General features: G+C 39.5%; 1 protein-coding gene across 5 annotated transcripts; it reads left to right on the top strand.

Annotated features, from left to right (window-relative positions):
* The first annotated feature begins 1,223 nt into the window (after nt 1-1,223).
* rufy3 (RUN and FYVE domain containing 3) lies at nt 1,224-24,534 on the top strand. Of its 5 annotated transcripts, none has more exons than XM_088336571.1 (18): nt 1,224-1,722; nt 9,470-9,643; nt 9,803-9,920; nt 10,834-10,935; nt 11,017-11,140; nt 12,799-12,863; nt 12,942-13,007; nt 13,092-13,161; nt 13,247-13,339; nt 13,420-13,506; nt 15,458-15,625; nt 16,556-16,653; nt 18,331-18,450; nt 19,851-19,908; nt 19,987-20,063; nt 20,144-20,168; nt 20,765-20,842; nt 22,614-24,534. In XM_088336571.1, exons 1-18 carry the CDS (start codon nt 1,464-1,466, stop codon nt 22,758-22,760), a joined length of 1,929 nt encoding a protein of 642 aa, XP_088192697.1. In that variant the 5' UTR covers nt 1,224-1,463; the 3' UTR covers nt 22,761-24,534. The 5 variants fall into 5 exon arrangements, with proteins under 5 accessions (XP_088192697.1, XP_088192696.1, XP_088192699.1 ...); XM_088336570.1 differs by having other exon boundaries at nt 19,851-19,911; XM_088336572.1 differs by lacking the exon at nt 1,224-1,722 and adding an exon at nt 6,575-7,160 and having other exon boundaries at nt 19,851-19,911.
* The last annotated feature ends 1,127 nt before the right edge of the window (nt 24,535-25,661 follow it).

Here is a 25,661-nt window from a genome sequence, read left to right as displayed (position 1 = left end):
ACTTTTATTGTCAATCTTTGAAACCATGCACACAGAACGAAATGTCGATACACCTGACCAGTCCAGTTAAACTCAACCAGTCATTAGGTGACCAAACCCCCCAATTCCAACCCTTAATGCCGAGCACCAAGCAGGGAGGCATTGAGTACCAATGTTGTAAGTCTTAGGTATGAATCGGCCGAGGCTTGAACCAGCAACCTCCCAGTCTCGGAGCGGGCGCCTACCATCTAGGCTACCGAGCTGGTCTTTCAAGCACACGTACGAACGCTGTGCAGAAATCCTGTCATTTATGTTGTAGAGCAGTCTTATTGCCTGTTTGCATCCTTTTAAAAGTAAAGGAATTGAATCAAGAAGCCAAAAAAGATCAAGGAAGTTGGGCATGTTGAAGTAAAGAAGGCTTTTTGCAACTAAACAATAAATGGTAAATGGTCTGCATTTATATAGCGCTTTTTAAGTCAATGAAGACCTCCCAAAGCGCTTTACAATGTGCTTCACACACAATAACATAAAAAGGTAGTACGCCTTTAAGCAGGTTTGGCCAAGAAACATGGTCGCTTCTCAAGGTTTCTTCATTTTCCTCATGCTGAGGTTTTTGAGTTTTTCCTTGCCCTCATGTAGGTTTTAGATCAGGGGATAGTGTCATAACAGTCTGTGGTTTCCAATTATCTGTAGTCTGTGCAGCCCTTTGAGAATCCTTGTGATTAAGGGCTATACATGTATTCAGGGTTGGGTAGGGTTACTTTAACTGGATTACTTTCAATTACTTTTGGATTACTCTAATACCAAATATGCTAATAAAAGACAGAAGAAACTAAATATGAATAAAATTACTAAATTTTATGCAGGCTTGGGGAGTAACGGAATACATGGAACGGCAAAAATGATGTTGGCAAGCTGTTTGGATTTTTTTTCATTTTGTTTCTGTCGCATTTTATGTTAGTTTTGCCGGACATCAAAGAGATCAAAGCCAGGATAGAAAGCTTACCACGTCTTGTGAGTCATAATTGTATTCATATTTAGTTTATTTTGTCTTTTATTAGCATATTTGGTGTTGGAGTAATCCAAAAGTAATTGAAAGTAATCCAGTTAAAGTAACCCCACCCAACCCTGCATGTATTGTACAAATAAATATGACTTGACTTCACTAACCCCAGCTGTACATATTGGGGCTTTGCCAAACTGCGTCTGTGGTCCTCCATATTGGATGTGGCAACGGGTGTCGTCACCGGATGACGCGTGAAATTAGCATCAGATTAGCAAGGAGGTGTGTGTGGATTTCCCCATATTAAATTTGTACGAGCGGTTGAGGCATTAAACGGAGTCTTCTCCAATTGCGGTGGGTCACCAGCGGGCTTCATGCATGTTTCGAAGCCATTGTATACGACTCCCACCACTGAGCTAGTAGCTGCATAGCATTTAGTCACATGAAGTGAGTTAGACCGTAGGACTGTAACCTACCCGGGATGGCGGATAGAAATTCGCCGACCGCGGGGCTTCCCTCGCGGTCACCTTTCGCCGGAGGTCGCGGTTCCTCGGAGGGGAACGGACAAGCATACCGTCACCACGACGACAGCCCGGAGGAGACTCTGTCGCCGACCTCGGTGATTTACTTCAAGGAAGCGTTGAGCTCAGCTAATTTGAGGTTCGGGAAGACTGCATGTGGTTCCTCGCTGTCGCCCAGGAATGACTTCCACATTGAAAGAGTTGAAACGAAGCGTAAAAGTGAGTACGTGCTTTATTTAGCGAGGTCAGCCATTTTATAAAAATACAATTTATTGCGAATTGACCTTTCCGGTTCAACTGTTTAATGGCGGTCACGAGACTGTAGTGGCTGACATATGCTAACGGGAGAGCTGATACAACAAGCTTAATGCCTCCTTTAATTTTTTAAATAATATAAAGTACATGTATGTCTTAATGTGCAGATAAATACAATAATTCGAGTAAAACGTCACAGCGCTAACTCGGCTATAAGCTAACGTCAACAAGTTTGTTGGCTCACGTGACTCTGTCACGTGAAAGTTTCAAAAATGTTTTGTATACAGTGGGACCTCGCTACTTCACGGTTCCACGTTCGCGGGTTCAGAGCTTCGCAGGTCTAAAAAATAGTAATAATAATTTTTTTTTTTAAATGTATATATTTTTTTTTTAAGCATTTTTGAAGGGGCGTCGCTACTTCGCTGATTTTCACTTTTCGCGGGTGGTTTTGCTTCCCATTAACCGCTATAACCGAGGGATTACTGTACTTACATTTATAAATCCTTTTTAGCAATGTGTATGAAAATATAATTCCTAATTTGTTTTATTATCTTGATTTTTGAACACTTGAAATTGTAAATGGTCTGCATTTATAAAGCGTGTTAGCCAGTCATTGAGGAGCTCCAAGTCGCTTTACAATGCACTTCCCACTTTTTCAAATGTATTCGGCTATTACTCAAAAGAACGGCGTCTTCTTGTGGAATAGTCCTAAATCCCAGCGGAAAATGTTCTTCTCCAGTCGGGAGATGTCTAAAGTCTTGGTATAGTGAAAAAAATTGGTGGAAAAAAAACAATACTTGGCGACTTTACCCATTTACACACACACTCACACACCGATAGTGGCGTCACACATCCAATGCGCCTACCTGCTTATCGAGGCTATTGTTTTAGTGTCTGCCCCAAAGACAATTAATTTTTAAATTCATCCCCTAAAATTGTATACATTTATTATTTCTAACTACCGTAAATTCCGGATTATAGAGCACACCTGATTATAAGCCGCACCCACCACATTTTAAGAGGAAAACCGATTTTGTACACACACAAGCCGCACCTGTATATAAGCCGCATGCGCCCACATTAAAAAATGTAACACAAACACAAAATTAACCCAAACCCGACTTCAAGTCCCGCGATTGAAACTAAATGTCCTTCATTTAAGTCCACAGTCCAAAAATCACAGCCGGAAAAATGAACAGAAAATGATACCCGTACTTAAGGTTTGATGCAGACTTGCAGAGTCCGGGTCCCGTTGAAAGTAATCCAAGGAAAAAGTGTATATTTCCAAAGGTAAGGGTGGGAAGACTAAATCAGATGAACACATTTACTCACGCAACTCGTTTTTCTTAAACCAACTTTTTACCCCCTCTTTTTGTCTGTCCCTCATCTTCAGCGGTCCCCCTTAAACCCGTCACCCCGCGTTTGCTCCACCCCTCCTTTTTCATTTACCCGTGCAAAACATATCAGAATAAGTGTCTAAAATAAATACATTACAGTTGCAAATACATATTATACATGGGTTACACATATTTACAAAGAAAGACGGTACACCGAGAGAGTTTTCAAAGCTTTAGATAGATAGATACTTTATTCATCCCAGAAGGGAAATTCACATTTCCAGCAGCATCCCTGAGCTGAGAACAGTACAATAATAAAGCCAAAAGAATACAATATACAAATACCCAGTGTGACGTGCAAATGCCCACTGTAGCGTGTTATATAGAGTAACTAAATAGTGCTACACAGAATACATATTGCAGTTTAATAATAATAATATAACTTTCATCCCAAACTGTGCCTGTGACAGGGCAGTTAATGGTAGCAACACTCCAGCGCCGCTGGCGGCCGTTAGAAAAATTACATGAATTGGCCGCATCACTGAATAAGCAGCAGGGTTGAAAGTTAGGGAAAAAAGTAGCGGCTTATAGTCCGGAATTTACGGTAGTTACAATATACTTTGTAGTAACATGTTTTGCCTTTGTGTGACTCTAAAGTAAAAATAATTAAGGAGAATGACTAAGCCAATGACATGGCCTGAGGGCACTCTCACTCAGCTGCAGGACTGCTTTCAACAGACCTGCTTGGAGGTGTTTAAAAGTCGAGTCGTGACTTACAGGTACACACTGATACTGTAATATCTTAAATCAAAACCTGTATGGAAAATGTTACCAACATGATCAGAATCAGGGTTTTTCCAAACCAAAAACCCTGGATGACCTGCAAAGTCGGGAATTCCTCAAGGAACGTAACGCCGCCTTCAGGTCAGGGGTGAAGGGTCTTTACTGCGTGGCCAGAGCTGACCTGAAGAGAGGCGTTACTGTTGCCAGGGCAGGCTATGCGAGGAGGGTTGATTACTTAGTCGCAAAAGACCCAAGGAGGATTTAGCCGGGACTATATAAGATCACACATTTCAGGGGCCACAGAATAAAAGGCCGGAAAAAAACATTTGCAACATATTTACCTCTTCGTGCCATGTCTAATCTCGTTGCATACAATTTTTCTCAACATTCTCATCAATGAGAAAAAGGACAATTCAATTCCTTATATTATACATTAGATATTAGGTATGCTTTAGCCATAAGGTTTTAAAAGTATAATATTGCTAATACCATCAATTATTATTGAAATTTGTCTGACGATAGTGGACAATTAATATTTAAGATGTCGATGTGTACCCCTAAAAATTAATTCAAACGGTCCAGATTAGAGCCTGATGTGGTTAAGATAACATTCTTGTCTATTAACACAAATATAATACACAAATAATGCATTCATGTTAACGAGTTACAATGTAATACAATTTTTATACAGTGGATTGTGGAAATTGTTAAGTCATCATATTAAAATAGTATAATAACGTTTTCAAAGATTATCATCTTCCTTGTTGTGCCGTGGGCTTAATGTTTGGTGTCAGGTTGGAATGAGCGAAGTGGAATGAATGTTTGGTGAATGTGAGTGTGTTCTTGTGCTTGTAAATGCTTGAAATTGTTGCCATTTTTACAAGTCCGCCTAAATATGACGTAGAGACTGCTCTCTCGTGGCTTCACTTTGCCATTGCATTGTTTCCCTTTTGATTAAGGGCAGCAGGTGTAGTCTGTATGGCATTGTCCTAAGGAGCGTCATCGCCCCCTACGGGTGACGCGCAATAGGACAGGTGCATGTTACACCTAAACAGGGCACTATGAAAAGTGTATTGGTGCAAGGATTATGTATCAATTATGGGCCATGCAAAAAAAAAAACTTAAAAGGTAGTGTTTCCCAGCGGTAAAATTTTATGGGAAGAATTTTCTGAAACTGCAAATCTAAACTACATTTTATTGTCATTTTACCCAACACCTACTGTTTTTGGGGAAATACTTGCCTAAAAATTATTGACACAGGTATCGCTCAGATCTACTAAATATATTTGCAATTTACTCAAGATCTAAATTATGTCATAGATTTTATCAAATCATCAAATGTCTCATGGTGAAAAATATGTACTGAAAAGTTGGCTTTGGTCTGAAGAGCAGGTTTGGTAGTGGTGTCGAATTTTGTCTTAAAATATATGGTGTGGCTCTCAAAAAATAGAATGAAAATATTTTTCTTTAAATGTCTTTTAGTCAAAAAGGTTCCTGACCCCTGGTGTAGCGTCACCTTCTGTTCATCCCAAACAAAAACGTACCTATCCCGCTGATGAGTTATTGAATCAATTTTACAATGATGCTGAGCAGTGTTCCCTCTAAGCTGCACGCGTGCGCAATTGCGCACTGCTCGCACATTCTCTGCACACAAGAAAATCTAGCCGGCGCACAAAAATGAGGGCTCAAAATTACTAATTAAGAAGCGACTTAAGTCAAAGTTAGAGTACATGAAGGTAAAAATACACGGGTTCCCCTGACGTTGTGTCCTAAATGCAGTATTTTGAAGTCGAGTCAGAGTAGAACGAAGTTGAGTAAAGTTAGTAGAGTTGGTCGAGAACCGGCTTCTTTGGCTCGGCTCACTAAAAGGAACCGACTCTTTCGGGTCCTAAACGGCTCTTCAGGTTGTTTTTGCTTCTTTCATCCCAACATGACCAAATATTATGTAAAGCTATGCACAAAATGACTTAAAAGAAGGGGGGAATAGAACAAAAAAGAAAAAAATACCAAAATGAAAAAGTAGTGAAAAGCTGAGAAAAAAAGAAACAAAAGGAAGAGAAAAAAAGAAGGAAAAATTTAGAAAAAAGCCAGAAAAAAAAGAAAAGAAAGAAATGTAGGAAAAAAGTAAACAGAGAAAAAAAAAAGAAAAAAAATAACAGCTCGGAAAAAATTAACACAATGAGATTTTTTTTAAAGGAATTTAATTTTAAAAAAGTAAAAAAAAAAACGGAAAAAAGAAGAAAAAGTTTGTGTTTCATTCAAATAATTTCCAATGATATCAAGTGAATCTTGTTGCCAACATTGTACTTCCACTAAAAAATGTGATTAAGTACAGTTCTGTATCTTGCAACCGACTCAATAAGCCCCCAAAAATGTTAATATTATGCGACAAAATATATCAGGAAATAAAAAGAAATGGAAATCTTGTGAAAGAATTGTAAGAACAAACAACGTTTGTAGGTCGTGCAACCTTTGCAATAGTACATGAGTCAATTCATTCAAAAGAGAAAAATCATTTTGCATTGCCGGAAACTCAGCAAAATGTAACTTGATGTCAAGTTTTGGACATGTTTGATAATTAATTATCTTGCCACACTTGGGATTATGGTGGCTCACTGTTGTTTCAAGCGTTGCACACCGACTTTGTGTGAATGCTCAGACCCGTTGAAAATTAGAGGGAACATTGATGCTGAGCATCATTAGCATCATTGCCCTGACTGGGGACCATCATTATCCCCTCCCCCTTTCTCTCTTGCTCTCTCTCTTTCTCTCTTGCACCATCTGCTCACGTGACGCTACCCAGCCTCCTCTGCCTCAGCGATCGGCCATCTTGGTCAACACCCAGTGTGCCTCCAGCAGCGGCTAGCCCCGATAAAACTTGGGAGGAGGGTGGTGGGTAATCCTTTTTTGCCCTTGTTTTCAAATTCCTCGCTAGCACAAAAAGAGAGGAGGAGAAGGGGTCAGAGGGCTGAGAAAGCGCAGCATCAGTCACTGTGAGGAGGAGGAGAGGCACCTGCTCCAAGCATCCTTTTTGTCCCCTCGCTGGGACCAAGCGTTCCCTCCTTTAGGTGTTTTATTGCCAAGTCATCAGCACTGCCGCCATTATGTCGGATCTGACGCCCCAAAGCGAGACGCCCACTCCAACTACCGACAAGATCACGCAGGCCGCCCGGGAGACCATTTATCTGTGCAACTTCCGCGTCTCAGTAGACGGCGAATGGCTATGCTTGCGCGAGCTCAATGACATCTCCCTCACGCCGGATCTTGAGCCGGCTCATGAAGGTAGGATTCCCATGGGGGGTTGCTCATCAGGACCACTTACTCAACCCCCAACAGGAAGACGAGCGGGTTTTGGATGCCGTCTCCATGGATTTGATGTCAATGGGAAATAATGGCCATGACGCTGCAGCTGAGTATGTGCTGCTTGTTGCTGACATGCTCCTTCCTTGTCTGAGGCCACGCCTTCCCTCAAAATTAACAAATGACCGTATTCTACGCACTATAAGGCGCACTGGATTAGAAGGCGCACCCCCAAAAAGTGGTCTTGTCATATATTTTAAATACATAAGGCACACCGGACTATATGGCAGGCATGAGACTGCATTAAGAACTACTAACAAATGTATAACTGTTGGGCTCTTTATACACTTACAGTATGTGCTTATTCAATCGATATCTGATTAAAGTGTAAACGGATCACGGTGGAGAGGGTGCTAACACCTTTAAACTAGACCACCAGTGGTACAAATAAGTTTAAAAGCCTTTTCATAAGTCAACTCAATTATCACACAATTTGTACTCACCAGAAACAATGATTTGCATAGTGCATTCTGATAGGTTAAACCAGTGTTTTTCAACCCTTTTTGAACCAAAGTACACTTTTATTTATAAAAAAAGTTCAGAGGCACACTGTCCGTCGAAAATGTTTGAAAATGAATTTGTCAAATATTTCACTGTACTACCTCATAAGCAGATAATTAGTATATAAAAGAAGAAAATGATACTTTAAAAAATGAAGGATATGCTTTATTCATGTTTTCATTTTTACAGTGCAATCTTAAACTGCTTTGTTAAACAAATTAAGTTATTAAATGTACTGTGCTACCTCTTAAGCAGATAGTTAGTATATAAAATGTATATAAAAATCTACTGCCACCTACTGATATGGATGACTATTACAGTTAGTTCCTCGTTTGAAGATAGCAAAATTACTGAATAATGGCCTGATTTTTTGGAAAGATAAAATTGGGCAAATTCCAGCGGCACACTAGACAAGGTCTCACGGCACACTAGTGTGCCCCAGCACACTGGTTGAAAAACACTGGGTTAAACAGTCCCTCTACTTTTTCAGCTGTGCATCAATAACCTCTGTTTAATATGTACTCATATGTAAAAGAGCTTGTTTAGTATTTTGTTGCAAGACTTTCTGTTTTCTGCTATAATGCCTTTTTGTATGTTATCTGTACCACCGGAGGTCTACTGGTAAAGTGTCGGCGCCTTCACCGCCACAACCCGGGTTCAAATACATACATACATATGTAACGTATATAATCGGTTCATCAATCTTTGGTCCAATATGGAAATAATGCACAAATACAAATACTGTATGCATTTCCAATCTTACCCACAGTTTTCTGCAGTATATCTGGCGCATCGTGTTTTAAGGCACACTTTCAAATTTCTGCCCAGTTTGGCGTTTTTATGTGCGCCTGAAAAGCAATTTTGTTATCCATTGGCTGCATTCGCTGCATCAACACAGTCAAAAGTTTGGCCGTAATGTAGGAAGTTAGACATTTATTGTACGTTGAAGTAAGGTTGGAAGTAAAGGTGCAACAAATAATTGATTATATAATCAAACATAAACTACCTTTGATAACTGGTTAATCGGATGGATACAGTAATTTGATCAATAATTCACCAAATTTTGCAAACTTATCAGTAGGAATTTGGAAATTCTTATTGCGCTCAATGGTAGAAGTCCCTAAAATCTTTCATTTTAATCAAAATGAAAATTTTGGCTGTTATTCTAATGAAAACTCATTAATCAAAGTTTACACGTTTTTATGTCGTTTGCTACAAATGTATTAAGTTGTTTTTTTTTCACAAATTGTTGACATTTGCAATATTGAATTTTTAACATGCAATACAATTCTAGGGTTCTGTTAAAATACATTTTTGGGAGAAATGAACATGGTTTCAGCCCATATTAGAATAGCATTTTGCCTATTTTCTGATACGTTATGAAACTTACCAGTACATGTATTGTTATATAACATTTTTTCTACAATATGAATAGCACATAAAAGTCTGTTTTAGAATTCAAGGATTTCTTTGCCACTAATCCAATATTGAAAAGCTGAATTAGATAATCAAATAATAATTTTTTTTGCAGCCCTTGGTATCAAAACAAAAAAGTCTCTTCTGCTATCTGCTTACAATTAATTCTGAGGCGTTTTTGTCTTTGGTCAAGTGTGTTTTTATTGCCTACTTGCCAATACATGGACGGTTGTTTCATTTGAGGTTTAGTCCTAAAATTAGCTAGGCGAGGGCTCCATTTTATGGTAACCGGTATCATATTGTGTTTTGCGCAGATCCCAAGGACCCCATCACTATTGAGAGGCTTAACTTGATGAACATGGCCAAGCTAAGCATCAAAGGTCTCATTGAATCTGCACTCAACCTGGGACGCACACTGGACTCGGACTACGCCCCCCTGCAGCAGTTTTTCGTGGTCATGGAACACTGTCTCAAGCACGGATTGAAAAGTAACCTCAACAACATGCTTCCTCTGTACTTTCTCAAAATGTGACTTTAAAGATACATAGTGTGATATTTTTTGTTCTTTAGAAAGTATACAAAGTTTATTAAGCCTTTGATTATTGTTGTATCAGTCTACATATCAACCTTGCTTCTTTTTTCTTCAGCCAAAAAGACCTTTCTGGGCCAGAACAAATCGTTTTGGGGGGCTTTGGAGCTTGTGGAGAAGCTGACACCCGAAGCCGGGGAAATCACCGCTAGCGTGAAAGACCTGCCTGGCCTCAAGTATGTTTAAATGTTTCATTGCTGGAGCAGATGTAAAACGCCACATTGAGTTATTGACACATGAAATGTGAGAATTTAATATTGTTTAAATATTAACTGAGAAGGAAATTAAATGTTTTTGAAATGAAGTGTTTGAGGAGTATGTTAGGAGTGACAAGATTGGATAGATTGAGAAATGAAATTGTAAGAGACAGAACTGGAGTAGTAGTGGAACTGAGCAAGCGTGTGCATAAGAGAGTACTCGGTTGGTTTGGACACATGGAGTGGATGGATGAGGAGCGAATGTTGAAGAGGATCTACAGAGGAGAAGTAAATGGAAGGAGACCAAGAGGAAGGCCGTGATTGACCTGGATAGATAAGATGGTGTGATGAGTGTGCTGGAGGAAAGAGGTCTAAATATAGTGGAAGCTAGAGCTCTTGTTGGTGATAGGAATGAGTGGAGAGGTGTTGTGAAAGGATAGTGGGATGTTTGGACGCGTTCTAAGGGATGGGCAGGGCACCTGTATGATGCGGCAGGGGTAAACCAGGGAAAGCTGTCGGGCTCTGCTGTTGAACAGAAGAGTGTGTTGTGCCACCCTGATCCGAGTGACATGGCTGCTTTCTGGTGTCCCATTTCATCTGGAGGGATGAAAGCATGATCAACTTGGGTCCTGAGGTGCTTAACTTGTTTGGATGTTTGGGCATTTGGGTTGGCCATGGTCCCAAAAAATTTGTGTGTGTGTTTTTTTGCTACTTTTTCCCTTTTTTATTTTCTTTGTTTTTGTATGTTTTTGTCTTGCTGTCGGTCACCAATCTCGAGGGATATGACCAGGGTAGATTGATAAAGAAAATATTAACTGTTTTTTTTAATCTGGAAACTTTAGTTTAGGTGTTACAAATACCTCAAAATGAAAAGGATTTTTGTAACCAACAGGACGCCCTTAGGAAGAGGCCGCGCTTGGTTACGACTCGCCTTGATGCAGAAGAAGTTGTCAGACTACATGAAAACCATCATCAACAGAAAGGACCTGCTAAGGTTCAGAACATGCTCACCAGTTTGTCTTTAACTATCAAGCTCATTATAAACTAAATGTGTGACCTTTTTCATTTCGAGCAGTGAGTTTTACGAGCCCAACGCTCTTATGATGGAAGAAGAGGGCGCCGTCATCGCCGGGCTGCTCGTCGGGCTCAACGTCATTGACGCCAACCTGTGCATGAAAGGGGAGGACTTGGACTCGCAGGTTGGGCCACGTTCAACAGCGCTGCTTTTTGAAAAAAATCCCATGAGCGTCAGAGTGTCCCATATGCACCAAACACTTTGACGCATTATATTTAATCTCATTATCACTTTGTTTTTTAGTCATGGTACCAAAGAGAAATGATAGAAAATGAAGAAAATAGAAAGTCCTTCTGAAAAAAAAAACACAAAAAGCACAATGTGGGGAAAAACTCTTTGGTGTATCTGATGATGAATCAGACTTGGAAGTATATTGAATAAATACATTGTCAAATTCTTTGTTTGTATTGTGTTCATAGTTGACGTTGCGAATAATTGATTTTAATATTGTCGCACGTATTAAACGTTTGTCACTTACAATGCTTAGTTTGAGCGGAGAAAAAGTGAAACTGATTTTTAAATAAAAATTAGGGCTGCACATTTTACATGAGTGTTTGTCATACACAAATAAATACTTTGAAATATGGCAAATTGTACCTGCTTTACGTCTAGACTAATTTTATGTATAATTTTTGTTGTTTACTTTAATATCTCGAGTCAAAAAAGAGGATTTTTTTTAAATGGAGAAAAGTAATATAACAGTTTTTTCATATCAAGAATTGTTTTCTACTAAAATTATCCCCTGGATGAGACAATTTTGAAAGTATTTTTCTCTTTTTTTACTAGAAAAACGAGTCAAAACGACAGCAAAATAGGGAAAATAGAACTAAAATGGACAGTGTGTAATGTTTAGTACTTCCTATCCATCCATCCATCATCTGCACCGCTTATCCTAAGCAGGGTCGCAGGGGTGCTGGAGCCCATCCCAGCAATCATCGGGCAGTGGGCATGGGACACCCTGAACTGGTTGCCAGCCAGTCGCAGTGCACACAGAGACAGACAACTCACTCGCTCAGTCACACCCAGGGACAATTTGGACCGGCCAATTAACCTGCAACACATGTTATTGGAATGAGGAGGAAACCGGAGTGCCTGGAGGAAACCCAGGCAAGCACGTGAAGAAGATGCAAACTCCACACTGGGGTTTCGATCTCATGACCTCAGAACTGTGCCGCACACGCGTTAACACTGTGCTGCTTAGTGCCTAGTGTTACAAAAAAATATTTTGTTCATTAAAAAGATGATTTGGATACCAGGCAAAAATACTATCATACCAATGCAAATTTTTATCCCCAAAAATTCATAGGTCGAGAAATTTGTTTTTCTTTTACACAGTGGGATCCCTGCCAAAAAGTTGCTGCCATGTTTTTCTTGGCTCTTGCTGCTATGCTGTGCTCTGTGGCATTGATTTTCCCTTGCATTAGACAACAGTGCCATCTAGTGATCAACTATTACACACGTGGACTTTTTAGTAAAATTTCATTTTTGGACAGCGAGGTATCCTTGGGTGGGCAAATGGTCATGGTTTTTTTTTCTTTAGCATAAATGTTTCGTATGTCATTTGGTTAGAAAAAATATATAAATTTTAAAAAATGATCAAAATTGCTTTGGATGATTTTACTTCAGATAAATATTATTCTTACTTTTTCCCTTAATACTAGAATACTGATTTTCTTGTACAATTGCTATTTGTTATTGAACTATGCCTTTCTTCTACATATAAGCATTCATTTTTCTTTCCAGTGTGGTCAGTTGGTAGTCATTCTTCCACTTTCTCCACAGGTTGGCGTGATCGATTTCTCAATGTACCTCAAAGACGGCGGCCACACTAGCAAGAGTGCAGAAGGGTGAGTGCAGCGCCTTTTAAAAATGTTTAGCAAAAAGGATTTTGAGTTCCTCTAAAGTTTTCATGTTGTGTCAATCAGTGACGGTCAGATCACCGCCATACTCGATCAGAAGAATTACGTAGAGGAGTTGAACAGACATTTGAGGTGTGTCATGTTAGCTAGCGCCTGACACTTTTTGAAAAGTGGGCCAAAAGTGAAGCTCAAGTTTTATGGTTTTGTCGTATGTAGCGCTTCAGTAAATAACCTCCAAGCTAAAGTGGATGCACTAGAGAAGTCCAACACGAAGCTCACAGAAGAGGTGAGAGAATTTAGAATCCTAGTCCCAAAATAAATGTACACAAATGGCTTTACGATTTTTCCTTGTAAATGTGGCATTTGTGCAGCTGGCGGTAGCGAACAACAGGATCATTACGCTACAAGAAGACGTCGAGCGTGTGAAAGAGGAGAGCTCATTTCAAATGGAGTCTAACAGGAAGGCGAGTCGTCACCTTGTGATACTTTAGCGTCCTAATTGGTCTCGTTTTTTCTCATCCTCGTGCGTTTTCTACTGCACCAGGCGCTGAGAAGCGATTCTGTGACGTCCGACGGGCCAGCGCTGGGAGAAACGCGCAAGCAGCTCAAGGAGGAGACACTCCTTCGGCTGGTGGGTTTCCAATTCTTCAGAATTCTCGTGAACAAATTGAGAAGAGTCTAATCTTTCTCGCTTGTTCTTTTTCTTGCACTACGATTCCTCATTACATTTGAAATCCTCTTATTTGCATTAACTTTAAGGGCCCGATTAAAAAAGAAAAATTCAAGTCAATTATGATAAAGTATTTCCACCATTTTCGAGGGTGTTACGTTCCTAAAGGGTTCTGCGGTTGTCAAAACCCACTAAGTATAAACGTTATTTATCAAATACTCTTAAGCATTGAAATTAAAGAACAAACCCAATTTAGAGGCTCAAGCATTTGTTTGTCAAATAAAAGTATTGCACTTTATAAAGGTTTTATTTATTTATTTATTTTTTACAAATAAGTTCTCTACTGTCAAATTCTAATTTTTAAAAAAACTTTGCATGTATTGAACTAAGGAGTGGAAATTATTTTCACTTCTCCTGATACTTTCTCTCCATCATTTGGACGCTATGAAAAACTTCATTTGCCTTCCTTCAGGCAGGAGTCGCCAACCCAAAATGTTGAAAGAGCCATATCGCACTAAAATATATATATGTTGTAGGGATTTTCTCGCTTTAATTTTGAAAATCGTTAGGATATAAACAGATTTTTATTTACTGCATTCAGTAAACGAATTCGCCTCTTGGTGTTGCTTGTGCGCCACCATAAATATTTATTTTCTCTGAAGGATGCTAGAATTTCCTGCAACGACAAAAAAATGGAATTACGTGACTACTTTAAGTTATTTTGAGTTCTGATATGAATTACTAATCCCAAGAAAAAAGAATCAATAAACCAGGTCGATTGAAATACACACACACAATTTATTAACACAGAGAATTAATGATGGGAGGAGCGCCAGAGATTATGGGAGTTTTCGACCGCTGAAAGTCTGGTAGTTACTAGCACAAAATAAAGTTTCCCGCTATAATGATAGTCAATTTGGGGGGATTCCCTTGTACAGAGAAAACGCATAATCCCAAGAACCAGCAATTATGGTGTTAAATCTCAAACGTTCTCTTACTTGTTGTTGTGGAAAGATTTGATCTCGTGCTCCATATGGTCTCAACGTATGGCCCACATGCTGAACCCAGGGCCGCAGTGCACGGCCGCCTGGCGCGGCTGTCATGCGGGGAAGTTGAAAAGAGAGCGAGCTATCTATCAGCTCCTCTTTTTATATGGACCTGGGACGCTTGCCCAGATCATGCCTTTTTGGGCGTGGTCTCAGATCTCTGAGACTACAAGGATCAGATGACAGTGTTTGAAGATGCTAAACTTGTTAAAAAGTCAAAGAAATGCGAAATTTGCGTAATATTCTGTACCTCAGAATGCCCCTCCAATCAACATAATTACTAACAATGAAAACATGATTTTATCAATACATAGCCTTAGATGTTTTAATTACATTTAAAACTTCATGTTATCATTATTTGTCTATTATATGTTATCATATTATTTCATTATGGTACATGGTGAATTAGTACATTCGGGAACCGTCCAAAGGGAGACACAGTCGTTCCAGCCATTCCAAAGTTCTGAGTTACTTTGAAGTCAGGCTTATTGCTTTACAATATATATATATATATATATATATATATATAGAATATATCCTACGTCCGCGTTCAACTTAGAACGCAATGTCATTAAAGCACAGACACAGGCAAAAAAGGCGGCTGGGCGACTGTTTAGCCAATCAGAATGCAGAACATAATGCACAATGAATATCCATGAGGCACTGAAACTGCGATAAGGTAACGCCGATACAGCAAGGCTTACAGTGTTCCGCTTAATTAAGTCTCTGAAAAACAAATACAATAACATGAAATTGGCTTGCTTTTTACTAAAAATGCAAAAGACCTATATTGGCCTCCCATCAACTTTAAACCTCATATGTGGTCCCTAAACCACTCCCTACTGAGTTATTTGTTGTCTGCGTAGGACGTGGAGAAGGAACTGGAGGTGCAGATCGGTATGAAGCAGGAGATGGAGCTGTCCATGAAGATGCTGGAGAAGGACGTTTGCGAGAAGCAGGATGCACTGGTGGAGCTCCGGCAGCAACTGGAGGACCTAGGCCTTATCAACCAGCAGCTCAGCCACAAGTCGCAGGTCAGTGGACATTTAGTCTTATCTTGCAGAGATTAAAAAGCGATCTATTATTAAATTACTCCATTTTTGGGATGATAAATGGCTGCGGATGTTAAATCGCACTAGCCAAAAAATGCATATTTAAGATGGAAAAACATCTATAAGTTGCACTGGAGTAAAAGTCACATTTTGGGGGGAAATTCATCTGATGAAATCCAACACCAAAAACATACATGTCATGAAAAATGTCCCCACCCCTCCCCCTCTATTATGTGCCACTTGCACAAATGTGACTGAAATTACTTCTTATCTCATTTTTGGGGAATGTATCAGAACAGTAAAACTATGGAAATCACTTTTGAGGACCAGTTAGTCAAAAATATTTACTTTGGCGAATTGACACCTTATCTTCTGAATTCATCTTCTGTCTTATCTGTTTTTGACAGGTCATTTTAGCGTACTAAGGTTTATGGTAGAGCACATAACAGTTTTCAATAAATGTGATATTCGGAAGAGAACTGTTTTGCATCTCTGGTTTATCGCAATAAAATCAACTTGTTTAAGTGTCTGTCAATTGGTAAGAAAAGGTGGTGTCATTATTGTGGAAGGTGGATAATAACTAATGATAAGTGTGAGGGTATCTGGCGGAAGTTGTGGGATGATGTTGTTGCAGGAGGTCACAAGCTGTTATGCTGAGTGAGCCGGGGCGGGCGACCATCACGAGATATCATGAGTTGTTTTGAGGACAGTCTAAAGGCCAATGTTGATTGTTTCTGGAATTTTGAAGGTGTCCCGAATGCAATAAAGGCGTTCCCTTTTTGCCATATCTCCTCTCTGTGTATATTTTAAAAAATGGTGTGTAATTACCCTCATATTGACTTAAAAAAACTCGGATGGCATCTGTCAGGTCGTAGTGGACATCCAAATAAAGTGGATTTGTTTTCTCTTCAGAGCGCCGACACAAGCTCCAAGCAGAAGAGCGATGTCATAGCTCGTCTGGAGGACAAACTCAACCAAATGTCAGGGACCATCAAGCAGCTGGAGAGCAGGTAAATCCCCCCGTACGAAACGGCATCCCGCCTACAAAATCTCCAGCTGGCTGTTTGTTTAAAACTCTCCTGTTGTCTACCTCCATTCACAACCTTACTCCCTGATTCCACCACTTTTATTTTGATTCCCTTTCCACTTAATGTTCAGCGAGAAACATTTGTTGAAGCAGGCCAGGAACCTTAACTCCACCGCAGGGAAGCTCCTGCAGCTGCAGCAGTAGTCTAACATTGACGTAACCAAACAAAGGAGATCCCTCCCTTTTTTTTTCCAACCGGCTTCGACCTGAGCGGACTCAATGCATCTTTTAAGGAAATCCTCCCCCCTCGCGCTTTGTGCTTTTTCTGGTCAGATGCGGCCATGAGTGCCCCCTTCATATATGCCAGGGTAGCAGTCCAGAGAAGTGGTCAAGAAGAACACAGATGATTTGGTTTCTGGATTTTAGAGCTGTCTGTCAACATTTGTCTGTAACCATTAGGCGTAATAAAACCATCGACTAAAATACAGCCGACTCCCTCATATGCTTGCTTACAGTCGAGAACAGCGGTTCTCTACTGGTATGACTTCAAGACCCATCATTGCACCTTAATTACTTGCTGCAACCAAAATCAAGAAAAAAATTCCCCTCCTCAAAATTATCAAATGAAAGTATTGTGCAGTTCAAAGCGTAGACAGTAGGATTTATTCCTCTATTCTTTTTTCTTATCCCAAAAAAAAAAATAATTACCAGCAAAACCAAAACAACTCCAAGTACCAATTATACTCCCATATAAGCTTATATCGCATATAATGGATCCCATAAAACTGCTTTAATTTAGCCACGTATGAAAATAAATAAAAAATATGAATAAAGCGTGTACCTAAACATCTATGATTATTTAATTATGTAGTTAACAAGGATTATTTTACTGGTAAAAGGCTAGAAATGTGTTGTACCTTCCAGTTTTGCTTCAACGGCTGATATTCGTACAGCATTTCATATTTCCAAATTGTTTCTTTCTTTGATTTGCTCATTGTTGTCACAGTTTTCCACTTCCCCTTCCTCTTATCACTGACTTTCTTAGGACCCATCATTATTGGCAAAAAAAAAAGAAAGAAAATCACAATAAAATGAGATGTGGTCCTTTTTCAAACGCATAGATTGAGAAAACTGGAAGAAAATATCGTGCTGGGCATTATCGTCATCTACTGTTAATGGGGTGTAATCGACCCTTCGTTTTTTCTTCTCAACATTTTGCCAAGGCAAAGGCCCGCCACCTTCTAAAAACAGGTCTGCGACGCACTTTTAGGCCCCTGGGAAAAAAAAAATCAACTTTGAAAAAAAAAAAAATCAATCGACATTAATGATATTATGGCATTAATCTTGGCAGATTCAAGATAAAATTAAAGCAAAACAAAAATGTAAAGAATATAAACTAAAATTTTAAAAGTAATTACACAATTCTTATTTGACAAGTTATTTTTTGACAAATTCCACATTTTCCTTGGGCAAAACTTCTCTTTGAGTTTCCGTCTTTTTTTCCCCCCCAACACGATCGTTTTCATCCTGCACCCACTCTTCCGTATTCACATGCCATTTCTGCACCAATCCTTTGCTTTCACCGTCTTCCTTTTCAGCTTATTTCATTTGAAAGTTGTTTTGCGTCCCTCCATTCCCATTCCTAAACCCCCCAAAAAAGATGTAAGCAGGCAGACCGGGAAAAGGAAGCAGTGCTGGAGGCCAACCGCCTTTTCAAGCGTGAGTTTGGGGACAAGATCGAAAGCTTGGAGGTGGAGCTGGAGCAGCTCCGGAGACACAGGTAACCCCCCAAAGTGCAACGTGGTAAGAATGACTTCTTGTGTACAACTTCCGACCTACGACCGGGGTCGGTTCCTACCAACCGGTATAAATCCATCACAATGCCGCCATCTGCTGCGGAATTGGTATTTACAGTGCCTTGCAAAAGTATTGGCGCCCCAAAAACCTTTTGACATATTGCCTTATTTCAGGTTTCAAATCCATCCATAAAAGCCAAGAATCACCAAAATGTGAGACACAAATGTGAAAACAAACCGATTTTAATCAACATTTTATATTGTGCTTGCAAATTAAAAAAAGTGAAAGCTAGGGGCCAATTAACCTTACAAGCATGTTTTTGGAATGCTGGAGGAAACTGGAGTGCCTGGAGGAAACCCACGCACACACGGGGAGAACATGCAAACTCCACACAGGGAGGTTGCAGTAATTGGCTGGTTCAAATTGCCCCTAGCTGTGAATGAGCGAGTGAGGTGTCTGTCTCTGGGCCCTGTGATTGGCTGGCAACCACTTCAGGGTGTCCCCTGCCCACTGCACCAAGATAGCTGGGGTGGGCTCCAGCACCGCGTGACCCTACTGAAGATACGTGGTGCAGATAATGGATAGATGAAAAGTGGGAGTTGCAAAAATATTGGCCCCCTTTGAGTTAATACTTTGTGCAACCTCCTTTTCTGCGATCACAGCCACATGTCTTTATGGGTATGTTTTGCACAGCTTGGGAAAAAAAATGCCTATATTATATTATGATATTCCTTACAAAACAGCTCCAGTTCCATAAGGTTTGATGGTGATTGTTTATACACAGCATTTTTTAAATATTTTCACAAATGCTCTATAGCAAGAGGGTCTCCAACCTTTTTGAGGCCAAGAGCAATTTCAAGGGCACGGAGTAACACAAAGGGCACCTTGATAACGCACTTCCGTTTGACAGTTGGCATTTTCAGGGTAATGTACAAAATTACTCTTGGGCCAAACATAATGCTTTGCATTTAGCCCCCCAAAAAATAATAATTCTCCCATGTAGCTTCTCGCAAACACCTAACAGGCCTTTTTGATTGTTTTCTTTCAGAAAGGCCTTTCTTCTTGACACTGTTCTATAAAGGCAGATGTATACACAGTCTGTGCACAGGTGTAGTAACCACAAAGTTTGGAGCCTGAAAAATGACAAAAAGTTATTGGGTGTAGCCAATACTTTAGCAAGGCATACTATACTGAATAGAGTGGTGGGATGCTGTACTGGCTGGCTCCCAAAAGTGTCCCTTGTGATGCCGGGCTGCTACGCAGTACAGTGTCAGACTTTGATTTAAAAGTGGGCGGATGTACGTCTCGCAAGTCATTAGTCGGATTTAACCTGTATTTGTTTGACAACTGGATGTCAAATTTTATATTCCCGTCCTGTGCTAGGACCAACCTGGAGGTGGAGCAAAGGAAAAAGCGCGTGGTCCCTGAGGACCTCCCCCAAGTAGTATGCTTACACTCTGATACGTGCCAATGTTGTGTTTTTTTTTATTTTTATCTTTATTTTTTGTTTGTCTTGCAGCCTCACTCGGGATCTCCAGTTGTGAAGAAAGACTTCCAGGATATGTCTGAGGATAAAAACAGTCCAAACTCCAGCTTGTATGTACTTTCATTAACAGGGCTGACATTTTACTTGCTGTTTTTGTAAATATATTTGTGTGTTTTGTTTTTTTCTAAAGGCCCCTTTGCCAATCAGATGAAGAAGTAAGTTTTTTTCTGAAATATATATATATACATATTTTCCACACTATAAGGCGCACCTAAAAAGCCTTCTTTTTTATTAAAAGCTGACCACGTGTCTTGTAATACAGTGCGTCTTATAAATGGATCAATATTGAGTCGTAACAGGTCTAGCAACTAAGGTTAGCAGCCGCAGAATCGATTTTCCCCCGTAGAAGTATTGCCCGGTGCATGCTTAGATATATATATATATACCGCCGTTTCATTTCCTAACCCATGTGTCAATCATCATTTAAATCTGTCTGTTTTTCATAACTAAAAAAATATTTTTTTTTTTTTCACACAAAAGCTGACTGTCAAAATAAGTTTCAGCTAAATTTGTCACTTAGCTAATGGGTTTTTTCCCCTAACCTTGAATTTATATATATATGTTTTTCCTCAGACTTTGTTTATAAAATGTTTGATGTGAATTGTAATTCATGTTATTTTTCTTTTTTTTCTTTTACATTATCAATAAAATTTGATTGCCACTTATTTAAAATGAGATATAATGTAAAAAAAGGCAAGCAATACTCGAGTTAGTAGTAATGAATGGCTTTTGTTTATCCATTTGTGTACAGGCTGAGTCCTTTGTGAATATCAGTCAAGCTTCTGTGTGCAGCATGTGTGAGGAGGAAAACTCCCTTTTTAAGACAAAGGTAAGTTTTTGTTTTGTTTGTTTTTTTTTTTAATTCTTTTTTTTTGTACCAGCTTGTTGGCCTTGGGGGTAGGGTGCCCGTCCCAAGATTGGGAGGTTGCTGGTTCAAGCCTCGACCGGGTCATACTTAAGACTTATAACATGGGAATCCCCTCCTCTGTATCAATCTCCCAGAAAGAGTCAAAAATGTGAATGTGTTTTTGACTCTAGCCACCTCCAACTAGGGCAGGGGTGGCGAACACGTGGCTCTTGGCCAATAAGAATGCGGCTCTTTGCCTCATCATATTTTCTATATACTGTGGCTCTTTGCTTTGTTTCATGTGTAGTTTTTGTGTGTGTATTGAGGATGGACACTTTCCTTGAAATCAACACAAGAACAATACTTTTGTAAGGAGAGGAGTGTGTTATGGGAAATAATATTTTTTTAATTTTGTGTGTATGTGTCTGTCATGGCAGGTCAGTGCGTGGTGTGGCTCTTTGATTCTCACAGTTAAAAAATTCGGCTCTTTGTGTCAAACTTGTTCCCCACCCCAGAACTAGGGGGATATGGCTCCGGTATATATACATTTAATTCTTATTTTGAAAAATCCGTCACCTAATGAAATGAAATGATCTGCATTTATATAGCGCTTTTCAAGTCAAGACTTCCCAAAGCGCTTTACTGTGTGCTTCACATTCCTAATAGCGGCCGTGCAGCCATGTAAGGCGCTAACCTGCTTATTGGGGGCATGAGGAGTTCAGTGTCTTACCCAAGGACACTTTGACATGTAACACGGAGGAGCCGAACTGCTATCTCAAGACGAGCGCTCTACCTCCTGAGCCACTGCCGCCAGATTAGTTGCAAGCTGTGGTCACAAGATGGCAGCAGAGCACAGTTTTATTTTCTGTAAAATCTCTCAAAAATATAAGAAATCAGTCAGTACAGTAGTTCCTTTCAGAGGCAAGATTGCGCCTAAAAAATCCTGCCTGAACACGGGCCCGCGGGTATTAAATCCCTCCAAATTTACTTGATTTGAGGGACTGAGCCCGAGAAAAAAAAAAAAGCAGGAATGCGGTAACTAGGTGGGCCTGGGGCAAAATCGAATACTCTTGGAGTTGCATATATTCCTAACCCGAGGGTCTCCAACATGGTGTCCCATGGAGCCCCCTAACGGCAGCGCTGGGTCATTATGATTTTCTAGTAAAAATATTTTTTGAGTGGTTGACCGAGTGTATTTAACACTACATCCAATAATCACCCTGGTAGTACCATAGTAACAAGGTTAAAACATGTTATTTTAGAAATGCAAATCAACTGGGTGCCCTTTGCACTAATTAGTAACATCAAGTAGCTCTCGGCTTAAAAATGTCTGCAGACCCCTGCTGTATCCCGTGTCATCGATTTTTTTTTTTTAGTTCCAAGGAAGACCCTCCTATGAGGGGAGCCAAAGCATCTAATGCAGGTGGGCCAAAAGTGGGCTTAAAACCTTGCCCATTGGCACAGCAAGAAATCATCACCGTAATAAGTCGTATTTATATTCTTCCGTTGTAGTTATTGATATTTGTTTTACTTCAACTGCCGTCTGCTCAATTACTTTTGCCTTCCGTTATGGCGCTCATACTTCCGGGGAATGCAATGTGATGTCACCTGTGAGGGGTAAATACATTTTTATAAATAATTTGAAAAGGTCAGGCAAGAGAATATCCCGGATCAACCCGAACGTAATGATTAACATATTCGACCCGGCCCTAAATGTGGAAGATCTTACTTACCCCTGCTTCCTGTTTTCTAGCGACAATGCAAGAACTGCAAGGGGGTTTTCTGCGAGGGCTGCGTGGCCAACGAGCTGCCGTTGCCGTCGTCCATCTTGCCCGAGGTGGTGTGCGCCGCCTGTTACGGGCTCTTACTGCAGCAGTACGCTTCTTCATCCCCAGCGTAAACAAAAGCCACCAAACATGGACGATTTCCTGCTACGACTGGAACTGCAATGCGCACTTTTATTATTTAAACACAATCCAAAGGAGCTCCTCATTCGGGATGGTTACAGCGGAAAAAACATCTTGAGCAGTGGTCCTTAACTGGTCTGACTTGTGGACCCAGCATCCCACCCTTATAACAAAATGCGACCAAACTCAAGAAGGATTTTTTACTTCTTAATTTATTGAGTGAAAGGATAGTACAGTTTAAAGCAGATACATATTCACCCTTTTTTCCAAAAACAAACTAACCAGCAAAACCAATATTACTACAGGAACTGTATTTACTCGCATATAAGCCTAAATCACATCTAAGCTGACCCCCTATAACTCTGGTAAAAGAGCTACGTATTAAAAGACATATGTAACCAAAATATTTTTAAAACATATACCAAAAGAACAAAAGTATATAAAGGTAGGGTGTGTCATTTGAGGTGTTTTTTTAAAAAGTTAAAATTCTCTCTATCAAATATGTGTTAATAATGTTCAACTGAGCTCAAAGAGCCCCTATGCTTTATTTTCCATCGCAACAATCTGCTTTTGTCTTACTTTTATCAGAGATGTTCGGGGCAGAACACAATATGTTCAGGGAATTGGGGTTGGGAGGAGTGCTGGAGTGATATCATGCTCACCACACAGGTTTTCTTTTTTTTCTTTTTTTTTGGGACATTTGACAGTGTAGCATGAAAATAAGAAAATGTTTGCTTCTGATTAAGTCCAAAAAGCAACACAAACCCCAAGAAAGATTAAAAGAATTGTTTAGTTAAGCACGTGTAGGAAAAATGCATGTACTTGCACACGCATCATGAATGATCTAAGGCTGCAGTCAGGACTTCAAGCCAGGAGATGGTGGCAGAGAGTAAGCGTTTCAAATTCTGTACAGCTTCATTTGCGTAGATAAAGAATATACTGGTAAAAACAGATCAAACTTTTTAAAATCATTTACTGTACCTTTAAGCATCGCTTCAGTGTCAAACACTCATGCAATATTTTTGTATTTTGCAATCTTTCATTCTTTGACTCTATCATTGTCACCTTATCCTTTCTCCTTATCAAAAACTCAAAACCCTTCATATGGTTTATAAAAAGGAAATAAAACAGACAAAATCACAATAAAATGAGATGCCGTCCCTATCAAACAAAAAGACCGTGCCAATTGACTGAAGAGGAATAAGATAAAGCAACATTATCCCCATATACTGCTTTTTAACATTATTTTGTCCACTGGAAAAAGGTCCGTTGCATCCCACCAGTTGAGAAACCCTGTTTTAGAGGCACATGTGAGGTAATCAACATTTGACCAGTCTTTAAATCGTGAGATGTGGTCAGTAATTGTATTTTGGAAGCTTTTCCAAAGAACGTGGTAATATGTCCGTAGGTGAGGAACATAAAAAAAAAAAAAAATCGCGTATTTATGGTCATGAAAACACATTTCACTTGGTTGTCTGCAAGACTGATTAGCATATTGCAATAAAGCATGAATCTCTTTAGGTATAAAAGACGGGTTTCGGAATAAACTCAAAAAAATGACCGTTTCCTCGGGTATTCGTGCTAAAGAGCACATTTACAAACAGGTCACACTCATCTCAACGAGCTGATTTTTTTTCAACGCTGGGGAAATGATCAGAAATGTGCTGTATCTAAACTGAAAATATTTTTATGTTTACATGAAATTCAAGAATATACGTTTGTATGTTTTTTTTTTAACATCCAATAATAAATGCTTGTTCAAGCTAACCAAGATTCCATTGAAACAGTATCCCAAAAATGTTTGTACCTGAACGCAACCATCACTATCAGCTGGAATTCAATTTTAAGTCTGCTAACTTTAGCGTAAAATCAGCCAACTAAAATGTTGAGTCTTAAAAAAACCCATTTAGTCAAATAGCTTTTTTTTCAATTTGTGACGGTAACATAAGAAAAACTTATTCTTTTACATCTTCTTTAAACATTTTCCACAAAACAATGTTTTTTTTAACAAGAGCAATTATACATGTAAAATTGACCATTTTTGAAAACAATTACTCCTTAACAACTCTTAAAGGGACGGTGTGTAATATTTACTGCCTCCTAGTGGTACAAAACTTTCACCAGTGAAAAACAAACATTGCTTTCAATACCAGGGTTTTCCTATCATACTATGAACTATCATACTAATGTTAATTTTTATTTTGGAAAAATTACAGATCGAGAATTACCAGTACCAGACAACGCAGAGCCCTCTAGTGCTCAATTATTACACATAAGGACTAAAATACAGACGCTCCTACTTACGACCATTCGACTTACGAAAAACGGTAGATACGAACATTTTCTTCGGGATGTCAAAAAATACTTGGACATTCCTGTAAGTTGGATTTTGTATTGTGTGCACCTTTTTCCGAGTACAGGACATTACTGTAGAGCTTTTTTCGCCGTGTAGGCTCTGAGAGCTCACCCAGCATCCACCCCGAAGAAGAAAACGGGCTTCTACTTCCTGGTTTGTATGTAAACATACTATACTGTATTATCCAGCACATTCAGAACTTTGACATTTTTAATGTTTAATATCTCGTTCATCCATTCAATACGGTTGGTGTGAAGTGTAAAGAAAAAGCGAGCCATTTCTTTTGAAATGAAAGTGGAATAAGAAAGCTTGATGCGGTTGAGAAAATGGTTGGATCGCTTTTTTTCTGACACTTTTTACCACGGAGGACGAAGTCGCTAAACTCATGAAGCCCATCTTCCAAAAGTAAGTTAAACTTAACTATCTTTTATAGTCATGTTTATTTGTATAGCCCTGAATCAAGAGTCTCAAAGGGCTTCACAGACCACACAATGTCGCTAACCACGCCTAATGTGTAGCTTTGTTTTTCAGTACTATG

This window comes from Urocampus carinirostris, chromosome 5, assembly GCF_059441175.1.
Source record: "Urocampus carinirostris isolate Australia breed hairy pipefish chromosome 5, RoL_Ucar_1.0, whole genome shotgun sequence".
In the NCBI taxonomy this organism is placed as follows: domain Eukaryota; kingdom Metazoa; phylum Chordata; class Actinopteri; order Syngnathiformes; family Syngnathidae; genus Urocampus; species Urocampus carinirostris.
This window is presented reverse-complemented; position numbering and strand designations above follow the sequence as displayed.

Excerpts from the sequence above, each read along its gene's own strand:
- rufy3 (XM_088336570.1), top strand. The coding sequence starts at position 1,464 with ATGGCGGATAGAAATTCGCCGACCGCGGGGCTTCCCTCGCGGTCACCT. Across the intron at positions 13,507-15,457 it reads AGGAGACACTCCTTCGGCTG|GACGTGGAGAAGGAACTGGA; the intron begins GTGGGTTTCCAA and ends TTGTCTGCGTAG. Across the intron at positions 19,912-19,986 it reads CTGAGGACCTCCCCCAAGTA|CCTCACTCGGGATCTCCAGT; the intron begins GTATGCTTACAC and ends TTTGTCTTGCAG.